Genomic DNA, 12,535 nt, shown 5'->3' with positions numbered 1-12,535 from the left:
TGTGAGGAAACATTTCATAAAACGTTTTGGTGACCGGTTACACTTTGTATTAAGCGCTGTCCACAAACGCATTCTACAACCAAGTCTAGAGGGGGTCCCTGTCTAGAGGGGGTCCCTGTCTAGAGGGGGTCCCTGTCTAGAGGGGGTCCCTGTCTCATGTTGTCTCCATCTGTGTTATGCACCAACTGACCAAAGCGAGTTCCTAGTAGGCCTATGTGTAAAACAATAATACAACTGGTTCTGATTCTGAAATCAAAACAGCACACAACACAGGGCAGCCCCATGGCTATCTCTGCCCCCGGCTCGGCTCGGCTCGGCTCTGCCCCCGGCTCGGCTCTGCCCCCGGCTCGGCTCGGCTCTGCCCCCGGCTCGGCTCGGCTCTGCCCCAGCCCTCGGCTCGGCTCTGCCCCCGGCTCGGCCCCAGCCCTCGGCTCTGCCCCCGGCTCGGCTCTGCCCCAGCCCCCTGCTCGGCTCTGCCCCCCTCGGCTCCTCCCTCTCAGTCTCTCTGGTTGCGTGGTGCTTGTTGCGCCGGAGCGGTGAGTCTGCGAGGAAGCAGCACAGCGACCGCAGACGCGTCAACTTTACGGGCTGAATATTTGGACGTAGGACTTCGTTCCAGTTTCATGAAAAGGAGTGTCTTGCAGCAAAGAAAGCCTCGTAGTAGATGTAAGGCTTTTTTTTCTAATATAGTGTGCTTTCTTGACTACATACACGGAGTTCCGACTACTTTGGGTCGGTTGACTGGCTGGTCTGCCCGCTGGCGAGGTGGAATCAGCTCTAGTTGTTGTGAACTATGGCGCTCAAAGCGAGGGCTTTATACGAGTTTAATTCCGAAAACCCCGGGGAGATATCAGTGAAGGAAAATGAAATCGTGACTCTTTACAGCGAACAGGACATTGAGGGTTGGCTAGAGGGGTCGAACAGCAAAGGGGAGAGGGGGCTCTTCCCCGCGTCTTACGTGGAGCTCCTGAAGAAGGACGTCGCCGCCTCCACGGTCAACAACAACAGCAGCGCATCTGGAGACGCGCACCAGGGGTCCCGGTACTCCAACATCCCCAGCGGGGGCCTCGACGCGTCCGGTAAGACTCCCAACCAAGTCGAGAACTTCTCCAAGGCGTCGGCGCCCAGCTTCCCGTCTTTCGCCCCCCCGGGGGGGCAGCAGCAGCAGCAGGGGTACCAGGCGAGCCACGGGAGCGACGATGACTGGGATGACAGCTGGGATGACAGCTCGACTGTTGCGGACGAGCCGGGCGTCGTTGGTGGAAGTTACCCGGATTTTGACGGCAATGGACCTTCTACGTACCGGGTGTCAACATCCTCGATGTCCCGAGGGGGTAACGCGCAACAAGCCAAGAGCTCCGCAACGGTCAGTAGAAACCTGAATAGATTTTCAACGTTTGTGAAATCAGGAGGGGAAGCTTTTGTTCTCGGGGAAGCGGCTGGATTTGTGAAGGATGGGGACAAGATATGTGTGGTGATGGGCCAATACGGTCCCGAATGGCAAGAGAACCCATACCCGTTCGGCTGTACTATAGACGACCCGACCAAACAGACCAAATTCAAAGGTATGAAAAGCTACATCGCCTATAAGCTGACGCCTAGCCACACACAGACCCAGGTGAACAGGAGGTACAAGCATTTCGACTGGCTCTACGCCCGGCTGGTCGAGAAGTTCCCCGTCATCTCTGTGCCCCACATCCCGGAGAAGCAGGCCACCGGGCGTTTCGAAGAAGACTTCATCTCCAAGAGGAGGAAGGGCCTCATCTGGTGGATGAACCACATGACCAGCCACCCGGTCTTGGCCCGATGTGACGTGTTCCAGCACTTTCTGACCTGCAGCAGCACCGACGAGAAGGCGTGGAAGCAGGGAAAGAGGAAGGCGGAGAAGGACGAGATGGTGGGAGCCAACTTCTTCCTGACAATCAGCACCCCCGCGGCTCCGCTCGACCTGCAGGAGGTAGAGAGCAAAATCGATGGGTTCAAAGCCTTCACCAAGAAGATGGACGACAGCGTCCTGCAGGTCAACGCCACCATCAACGAGTTCGCCCGGAAACAGATCACCGGATTTAAGAAAGAGTATCAGAAAGTCGGACAGTCGTTTAAAGTGCTCAGTCAGGCGTTCGAGATGGACCAGCAGGCGTACTCTGTGGGTTTGAACCAAGCCATCTCGTTCACCGGCGAGGCCTACGAGGCCATTGGAGAGTATTTCGCAGAGCAGCCCAAGCAGGACCTCGACCCGGTGATGGATTTGTTAGCTCTTTATCAAGGACACCTGGCCAACTATCCAGACATCATCCATGTTCAGAAAGGTAACTATATCATGATTACCGATGCTCCTGTTAATGTGAATCTGTGTCCCAATAAAATAGAAGGTAAAAAACCACTTTGTAAACAACGATGGCCTGTCAGTTTAATAGCATGGTTTCGTGTACACTAGTTTCAACTACTAATTGAAATGCATTATTGTATTTGGCGTTTTCATAACAGTACATTCTCAATGTGAGTGAATGAATGAATGAATTAATTAATGGATGTTTGATAGTGCTCAAGAGGAGTGCTGACTGTAGTCCATCATGTCTTCAAATTGTGAATTAAGATGGAGGCAACAACAACCCCCACCCACCTACTCAGAAAGGTGCTGGAAGAGGTTCTCACTGGTCTCCAGTGTGCCCTCCTATCCTCAAACAGGATTTTTACACAGGAACGTTAAGTAAACTATTGAATTTCCAAAGCAAGGTTGGGCAGATGTATCTAAATAACTATTTGTGTTTCTGGCCTGGCATTTACAGTAGGCCAGACATTACAGATCTGGCAAAATGGTCACCACACTTCCCTTGTGTTAGTGGACTGGTTGTGGTGGCTAGACCTTATAATCCCATCACTGCTGAATATGCTGAGGGAATTTAGCATGACAAACTATGAGATCATGTTTGCATTGGGAACCTGACCTACACCACACATCCGGTTTCATTTGACTGCTGAGTCATGTGACCGATACCTGCACACTTTGAAACATTGTGTGTTTTTCCATGTCTGGTTTTTCCATGTCTGGAGGTAGTCTACTTGGTAAAGCCTGGAGAAATAGAAAATGTCCCATGTGTTGCCTGTGGAGGTTTTCTATCACACAACAACCTACATCAGTCATGAACTTCTATTGGTTTAAAGCAGTTAATATTCGTATCTGATTGTCCATCCTGGACATGTTTTACGTGTGTCCACAGAAAGTGCATGCTAGACAGACTTGGCATCCTCCCACATGAAGAACAATGATTGTTCACTTTTGTGCAACAGAATGCCACCGATGTGAAGCAGCATTGTGATGTCAGAGCTCCCCAGTAGCGCAGCGCTAGCAGGAAGACCAGCTTCTGTTTACCTCCCCAGTAGCGCAGCGCTAGCAGGAAGACCCAGCTTCTGTTTACCTCCCCAGTAGCGCAGCGCTAGCAGGAAGACCAGCTTCTGTTTACAGTACATACGAATGTAACAGGCTTGTTTTGGGAAAAGGGACTTGTTTTGTTTCAGGAACTATAGTTCTTCTTTCTTAGTTGTAGAGAATATCAGTAACACCCAAATGGTAGGAAATAAGTTAGAACACAGAGATTTAGGCTATTGTTTTTGTAATCAATACATTTCAGACACACAAAATGCATGCTTAGCCACACTTTTTAACTCAAATCTAACCTTTACAATCTAGGTTGACTGGTTAGGTTCTCTCACATGATCTAGTATAGGCCTAGTAGTAGGTCTACCATAGGCTGCATGCTGCTCCAGATAGATTAAAGGATAACATGGATTAATGCTCAATCCATGCATTACCGTCCCATCCGTCAGTTTTATTGGATTGTCATTGCTTTCAGAGAGAGGTTGTGCAGTTTATGCTAAGATAATATTTGTTGTCTTTAATACTCCGTAGACTATTCAATGTCTTTTATGAATATAAAGCTGGAAAGATATGAGAAGCAATGCTGCATTCAGTCACAGGGAATTGGGGAAACATTTAATACACAAACATTACTCCCTCCGCCCCAAAGGTCATGTTTTAGGTGGCGTGTTGGTTGGTTTATTTATTGGTTGGTTGGTTAGTTTGCTAAATTACACAAAAACTACCAGACCGATTTTCCTGAAGCTCGGTGGAGGAGTGTACCAAGTTAGAACCATCTTCTGAGGTGAAATCTGTGAACAGCCTGGTGAATTACATCTGGTTCATCAATAATCAATCAGAGCTAGTTTATCCTTTTATACCCAACCAGTATTGATCTGCTCTGAAAGGGCACATTAGTTGGCAAAACCTCAGACATTTGAGCAGCAAAATGCAAGACCTAATTATGGATGATGTGAAAAAACTGAGCTAAGTCTACAGATTGTGGGTTTCAGTCCACTAACTGTCATGTAGCTTTGACTGGTGAGTCTCTCATAACTGACACAGGAACACGACATGGGAACTAGAAAGACCGTGTTTAAGGACTTTTTGGAGATCTTTGATCTTTAATTTAATTAGTGTTCTGCTGTCTCCGCGCATAGGCTTTGTAATAATGTCAATAACCTACCGTACGTAGGCTAAATTAAAGGTGCATTCATTCTCATTAGCCGATATCCCAGACAGCACAAATAAAGTACTCTGACACCAAATGAAATAGATCTGTAATCTGTGTTAGTCGCAGGACTGTAGTAAAGCATCCAATCATTTTGAGTTGCAAGCTTGAAATGATTGGATGGCCTACCTGCCTGTCAACCTACCTGCCTAGCAAGTGTCATTTGTCTTCCCCCAGATTGGAGGGGGGGCTTTGGAGGGAGGCCTAAAGGGAGGGGTAGGGATTTTGTCAGTTGTATTTGTCAAAATCTTAACAGGAAATCACAAACCGCCTGTTGCACCTTTAACGGTCATTGTTTTACCATTAGGCCTAACTTAATGATGCAGGGTTAAAAGAACTCAACGTGGAAATGCTCTGCTGGTTCATTTTAGGCAAAGTGGTGGAAAGGCTGGACCCATACAAGCTGTGGGACCAGCATGCACTGCACCCTTGCGTGTTGCTTTGATTTTCACACCAGGGCTTCCGTCTTTCTAGTGGATTCACACCATTAAACCCCTCAGCTAGGTTCCATTTTGAGGTTTTTAAAGCCGTTTGGCGGTTTGGTTTTTATAGTTTTGGTTTCTGTTATTGTTTTCACACTAGGTTTCTGTATTATGATTTTGTACCCTCAAGCAACCCATTTCAAAGGTCGCCTTGTGCTGAGGTGTGTACTATATGATGTAGGCCAAACCTGCTGTACCAATGTCTGTTATTGGACTTGACAATTAGACTATCATTACCCAGAAGGCATTGTCCTCATCACATCCTTTTTTGCGTTCTGTTGAGTTTGTGTAGCAGCATGTTGGATTTCCCATGTTTAAGCCTGTCAGCCTGTTTGGTGAAGAGAGACAAAGATGAAACAATAGGATCTTTTGATGCGAGGATATGAAGGCCTGAAGCCATGTTGAGTTCTCCAGCCCATCATTGTGTGAAGACAAAGCCGTGGATGAGAGTGTAAATAGCGCTCTGTGCTCTGGACAGTCCTGCTGGCCGGTGGGACACCAAGGCTCAAATCCACAGAGAAGGGATTGCTCCCGCTAATAGCTTGATATTTTGCACAGCAATCTGCTCTAGTTTAGCACGATATCCACAAACAATTTGTGTGCAATTTGCACCCATGATTAAATTTAGCCATTTTGCGCACGCCTGGCATGATGGTGCCTTCGTCTGGCTACAGTAATGCTGCCATGATCCCTGGAGAGCCCGGGCATGTCTGCTCTTTACATGTGCTGCATTTACAGTACCACCCGCTGAATGCAATTTGCTCTTGTAATAGATGAGATCTTGAATATAGTCAGATCTTTCCCCAGTGTGTCAAGCTTTTCCCCATATTTCAGGACACAGATTGGATCATAATGAAACGACAGACCGCACTTTTTTGCAGAAAATATCAGTTCTGTTTGTTTTTGTGCATCACAGCTGGCTGAACTTATTTTTAAATCCCCCTCTATATATATATTTCGCCCTTAATATCATCCAATATCAATTCAATATCATTCAAACTTCACAAGTTTGGAGAGAGTGCTCTGACTGCTGCTGCTATTTTTTCTTCCAAATCCTTTTGTGGATTTGACCCCAAGTTTACTGCTATAAGGGATCCTTTCACAGTCCTAGCTCCTCTTCTCTATGTCTGACACCGTCTAGAGCAAGTGGCCTATAGCTCCCTTTGGGCATCTTGTATGATTGAAACCTGTTGATTGGTAATTGTCCTATAGCGTACTAGGTTGAAGCATACTATCTGCGCATTCAAACAATTACTGGCTTTGTTTAGGCCAAATCCTTGCTGTCATTAGCCAGTGTAGACTCTTACGTGAAAGAAGTGGTCCTCAGCTAACAAACTTGCCCCAATTAGAACCTGTCTAATAATTATCTAGCCAAGAATACACTTTTATGGTTGAAGTGAAGTAGTTGTAATGTTACTCTTCCTTTACTTGTAATCAAGTCAATGGAGAGCCAGCAGACATGTCCAAGCTGTTATCAACAGCTATACTGAGGGTCAAGTGAGCGGAAGTGCTACATACAGGCTCATTGTCCATCTGCTGGAATCCCCCTCTTTCTTGCCGTGGTATCAAAACGTGTTTGAGAATTGTGTACGTTAATTGGTATCCTATCGAAGTTCAAAATTCTCCTATGGTGATATCTCTACTAGCACTGCATGGGCACCGTTAGCGTAGATGCTAGCTGTTGGAGTAACAGCTCAGAGCTTAGCTTGGCTACGAGCTTTCATTGTCGCTCACCCACCGATGTTGATCATATCTTAAATCTGTAGTGTGGTATAATATTCCTCATTGAGCCATTTAAAAGACAGGTAGAAACTTGTCATGTGTGCTGAGGTACAGTAAAACGCAAGGCTGTACATCTAGTCTCCCTGGGGAAAACTGTCAAACAGGAAGCTCAAAACACTTACTCAACCTCCACAGCCAAGGAAGCGCAGAACTGGAGAAAAATACCTTACTCAACATCCACACGTTCAGGGGAGTACAGATGTTATTAAAAGATGTCAAATGCTTGACTGCATAACAGGAATGATCTGCCTTGTCCCTGGACGACCTCCCCCCCCACCTCCCTGTGGACTGCCTCTCTACCTGTTTAACTTGAATGGAAATAGTGTTTTGCTGACCCCTTCCTTCGAGACGACAACAACAACCCCCCCCCCCTTTCAGTACATGGATTTAGAGCCAAAATAACTGAATGTTGCCTCTTTTTTATCACCACCATGTTGTTGTTGAGCCGTGGGAGGCGGATAAACAAAGCCACTGACTCAAGGTTTTCTTGCCGACTCAGCCTACGTGTTATTTTGTTTCGACAAAATGTCATCTGATAACGGCTGCAGTTGGCTGCATGAGACCACTTGGCTGTACTACGCATGGCGTGCCACACCGTTGCAGTTTTCTTGTTGATTTGCCTGTTCCAAGTCATTTTAGATTAATCTTTGCCGACAATGCATTGAAACCCTCTAAATGTTCCCTCTTGGCTCCCCTCATGTCAGTGGATGGGAGAGAATGGGGGCGGGGCCTTTTAGAGGACTCCCAGGCTAACAGAAGGCCGACCTCTGCTGTGTTATGTTACCAGTCATTACACACCTAACAGACAGAGGGACATCCAGCGCAGGGGGAGCATTCACCAACCAATCAGGAAGCGTGAGTTCTTTAGTGGCGGGTTGCTCTTGCTGACAGAGTGACCTCACTCTGGGCTGTGTGTCTCACACCTCCAGAACCACCATCGCTGAGGTGCTGCAGAGATGGGGCGTCGGCTAGGGCCAGGCCACACCCTATTTGTTTACTGTAAACCTAGCAGTGTATGCTAGGAAAGGCCTAATGTTATTGTTGTAATTCATATGGCTACTGGCTATTATGGGCACTAATAAAATTGTATGGGCCTGCATAGGTTGCAAGTGGAAAATCAATGGGCCATTTCAGCGCATTAGAGTGCTGTTGGAAGTGAAGGAGAGCGAGACCTCCAGGCAGGTGGAACACCTCGGGAAAGGATGTCTTAGCGTGTTGCCATCTCTCCTTCTCTGTGTTGTCTGACTCGAACCCCAGCCTGTTTCTACCCCTCTGTCTGTCTGCTGAGAGCTGTGTTTCTACCCCTCTGTCTGTCTGCTGAGAGCTGTGTTTCTACCCCTCTGTCTGTCTGCTGAGAGCTGTGTTTCTACCCCTCTGTCTGTCTGCTGAGAGCTGTGTTTCTACCCCTCTGTCTGTCTGCTGAGAGCTGTGTTTCTACCCCTCTGTCTGTCTGCTGAGAGCTGTGTTTCTACCCCTCTGTCTGTCTGCTGAGAGCTGTGTTTCTACCCCTCTGTCTGTCTGCTGAGAGCTGTGTTTCTACCCCTCTATCTGTCTGCTGAGAGCTGTGTTTCTACCCCTCTGTCTGTCTGCTGAGAGCTGTGTTAGAGGAATGTAGGGCATCTGGGTTCCACCACGGCAGCGGGAGGCGGTGCCAGAGGGCAGAATGTGCAGATTTTGGGGGATGGGGTGGGGGGTGGGGTGGGGGGTGAAACGCTCCTCTTTAAGAGAACGTCAGCACGTTTTCTCTTGCGTTGCGCACTAGGCAGTATGTCCCCATTCCCCATGTCCCCATGTCCCCATTCCCCATGTCCCCATTCCCCATGTCCCCATGTCCCCATTCCCCATGTCCCCATGTCCCCATTCCCCATGTCCCCATGTCCCCATTCCCCATGTCCCCATTCCCCATGTCCCCATTCCCCCATTCCCCATGTCCCCATGTCCCCATTCCTCATGTCTGGCCACGTGTGATGCAGACAGGCTGGTACAGCGAGTCACAGGAAGATCCTCGGGTGCTTCATAGTGAAGGAGCCTAGATCCTATGGTCGGCTACAGAACATTCCCCGAATCGATGGTAATAGTGCTAGTGCAAGGTAATAGTGCGAGTGCAAGGTAATAGTGCGAGTGCAAGGTAATAGTGCGAGTGCAAGGTAATAGTGCGAGTGCATGGTAATAGTGCGAGTGCAAGGTAATAGTGCAAGTGCATGGTAATAGTGCAAGTGCAAGGTAATAGTGCAAGTGCATGGTAATAGTGCAAGTGCATGGTAATAGTGCGAGTGCAAGGTAATAGTGCAAGTGCAAGGTAATAGTGCGAGTGCAAGGTAATAGTGCAAGTGCAAGGTAATAGTGCGAGTGCAAGGTAATAGTGCGAGTGCAAGGTAATAGTGCGAGTGCAAGGTAATAGTGCTAGTGCAAGGTAATAGTGCAAGTGCAAAGGTAATATGCTTTTTGGTACGTAAACTAAGCTTGAAGTTGGGAGGTAGAGCTTGATTTTTGTTTCATTACTTTGGAATGGAGCGATCTGGCTGAGATCTGTTTCTGGTGAGAACAGACATTCTGAATCCCCTCTTCTAGGATATCATGCCTTAGAGAGAAGACGAAAAAGTGCATCGTCGGCTCATTATTTATGCTCTCTTTGAAGTAACGCCCTCTCTGGTCTCACTGTCAGGAGCTGACTGTTCTGTATCTCTACCATCCGCATCGCATCACACCACTAGGGCCTCTTGCCGATCTGGCACCCTAGGCGGCCGCCTACTTCGCCTGTGCCACGGGCCGGCCCTGGCACTGATGCTCATGTCAGCGTGATTTGAGTGAGAGTGTGTGTGTTTGAGAGAGAGAGAGAGAGAGAGAGAGAGAGAGAGAGAGAGAGAGAGAGAGAGAGAGAGAGAGAGACTGACAGATAGGGAGGGAGTGAGTGAGGGTGGGTGTGTGTGTTTGTGAGAGAGAGAGAGAGAGAGAGAGAGAGAGAGAGAGAGAGAGAGAAAGACAGACAGACAGAGAGGGAGTGAGTGAGTGAGTGAGTGAGGGTGTGTGGGTGTGTGGGTTCCGAGTTCTGACTCATTTTTACCAGATAATGTAGGCCTAATAACACAAGTACTCAGCCTATGAAGTTAACCTGTGGTTTAAAACCACGCCTCTTTAATATCATGAATGTTAACAACATTTACATAGAACATATATCCTCCTCAATAAAAAAAAAGCATTGAAAAACTAAGATGAAATTAAATTTGGAGTATACAAATAGCACATGAAGTGGACAATGCATCAGTGCTTCTTTACTTCTTTAATACAGTGTCTCTTGTCATTAGTTGCCATGAACGTATAGGACAAGTGCCAACAAGTTGAAGAATTACATTGAACTAGGGTTGCTACCATATTAACTCTGCAACAGATTTTTATTTTATATAAAAAAAAAAATATATATTGTCGTTTTCAGCTCCTACTGTAGATTTGCGTGGATACAATCAAGCATCTATACATGGGCTAGTGTTTGTCTATTGTTGGTCACAGTACATGTAACTATGTTGCAAACATAGGCCTGCAACACTCACATTAAGTGCTGAGTGAGTTTCTATGTTTGTTTTTTCCAATGCAGAAACGCCAGATTTCCCCCTGGGGAAAAAGTATCTATTAAAGCAAATTTCCATTAAGGTCACACCTGGCTCTTGTTGCCACATATATTCCTACTTGAGGCATGTTCAGTCAGTTCTTATCATGCAGACGTTATATGAGAACTAGAGAATGTACAGTTACACCCAGTGAAGGGAATGCATGGTATCAAAGTGAAACTGCAGCATGTTCTTGCTTCAGACGTCTCACATGCTCAGCGTTTCACCTGCAGAGCGGCAGCCATGATAGGTGTGAAAACCAGTGACCATAAGAGATGGCGCCTTTTTGCAGAGCACCAAGCACTTCTTGTCTGTGAGAAAAGGTGTGTTCACACGCGTCAACCCACACTACAGACAGCTCTTTCCAACCACAGACCAAAACAAGCTCAAGACCTGAACATCCTGTCTTTAACAGTCACACGAGTTCCCATTTACACGTGCTGTGTTTCCCCTAGTTTTCAGGAAGGAGGGTGGTAGGCCCCCATGAAACTACTAGTGCACTTTGCACCTTCAACCCACGTTTGTTTGACCTCTGACCCATTGGCATATACAGTAATGGCGAGTAGCACGTGATGTCATTGTAGGATAAATAATCTCCCCCACTGACTTCCAGTGATGGAAATGTAGTCAAGGCTGTCAAATGATTAACGGGGTGACCAGTCAAGCCAGTGGTTGATAGTTGTCTGAAGTGTGATTTGTACCACTTATCCGTAAAGAACATTATCGTTTTAAGCCGCTTCTACCACTTAAGTGCTGTGAGAAATGTTTGGAGCCACTTCAGCCAAGTAGAGGCCCAGTAGGATGCAGCTGCTGTATATCTGGTCACATGTTTGTTTAGCCTACAAGTCCAGAAATAAATGAGGGTGAGATTTTGGAATCATGTGAACCAAGTGCTTGACACAGTTTGACAGTTTCTGTAACCACCGTCAGCAGTGGAGATTTCAGGGTTAGGGCAGGAAACCGCTACCTGCGTTTAATTCTGTACGTTTTGAAAGCTGAGTTGGTAAGGCTTTTCAAGTGATCTTATGGAGGGTTTGTGGTCAAACCTACAAGCTCATTCAGACTATTCAGTTCAGCAGGCCGAATGAGTGCTTAGTTGGAAATCTCATACATTGTGAGATGTAATTTTGATGACTTTACACAAATCTCCTCTCCTAGTAGTAATGTGTAATATGGCTACTACGTATCGTGGAACACACATACCTATTTAGTATAGTTCAAGTGCTGGAACTGTGCTGGCGGATTTCTGAACTGACGTCGAGAATTACAGAAGTGGAGAATTACACATGATCTCAAACTGTGACTAATGACAATGTTCTTTGACGATTTGTGTGCATAGCATCATCAAGGGGATCTCGGCGTGTGTAACTGACCTGTTCCCTGGGCGCTCTCCTCCTCTCCCTCTTCCTCTTCCTCTCCTCCTCCCCCTGACAGGAGCGCTGACCAAGGTGAAGGAGAGCCAGAAGCACGTGGAGGAGGGCAAGATGGACGGCCCGCAGGCGGACGGCATCAACGAGCGCTGCAACATCATCTCCTTCGCCACGCTGGCCGAGATCCAGCACTTCCACCAGATCCGCGTGCGCGACTACAAGGCCCAGATGCAGCACTACCTGACGCAGCAGATCAGCTTCTTCCACAAGATCACCGGGAAGCTGGAGGAGGCCCTGCAGAAATACGACACCGCTTAGAAGATTCACCAAACGGCTGCCCCTGGTCTGGTGGTGACCCATGACCTCTGACCTCCTTCAGACGGTCAACGAAGCCTTGGTGGATATCGGCCAACGCCACCGACCATCAAAAGCAATACGATCCACTCGGGGAGATGTATGAAGGAAAATCCTCTCTGAAAGCTACATTCTTACCAGCATGGGGTTGCTGTTATTTTGGCTACTGTTTATGAAGGGCGAGGCATTTTGGTTCTTCGCTGGTGGATGATGGCGGAAGAGGTGAAGTCCTCATGCTGATAATGAGGCTGATATTCCTACAGGAAAGGTAGAGGTCAAGACCTGTGTATCCGTTTGATTTCCTAATTGCAGGCGATTTTGAAAACACTGCTCAAGTCAATAAGCGTCATCCA

At 47.3% G+C, this 12,535-nt stretch overlaps 1 protein-coding gene across 1 annotated transcript; it reads left to right on the top strand.

Moving 5' to 3' along the window:
• Nucleotides 1-793: 793 nt before the first annotated feature.
• On the top strand, nt 794-12,215 carry snx18a (sorting nexin 18a; the record flags this gene model as incomplete). The annotated part of the gene is made up of 2 exons (XM_084440384.1): nt 794-2,309; nt 11,893-12,215. The coding sequence occupies 2 exons, from the start codon at nt 794-796 to the stop codon at nt 12,144-12,146; spliced, it is 1,770 nt and encodes a 589-aa protein (XP_084296510.1). The 3' UTR covers nt 12,147-12,215.
• Between the last annotated feature and the right edge of the window lie 320 nt (nt 12,216-12,535).

This window comes from Borostomias antarcticus, assembly GCF_949987555.1.
Source record: "Borostomias antarcticus genome assembly, chromosome: 6".
Lineage (NCBI taxonomy): Eukaryota > Metazoa > Chordata > Actinopteri > Stomiiformes > Stomiidae > Borostomias > Borostomias antarcticus.
Note: the sequence above shows the minus strand (reverse complement) of the source record. Positions and strands in the feature narration are given on the sequence as shown.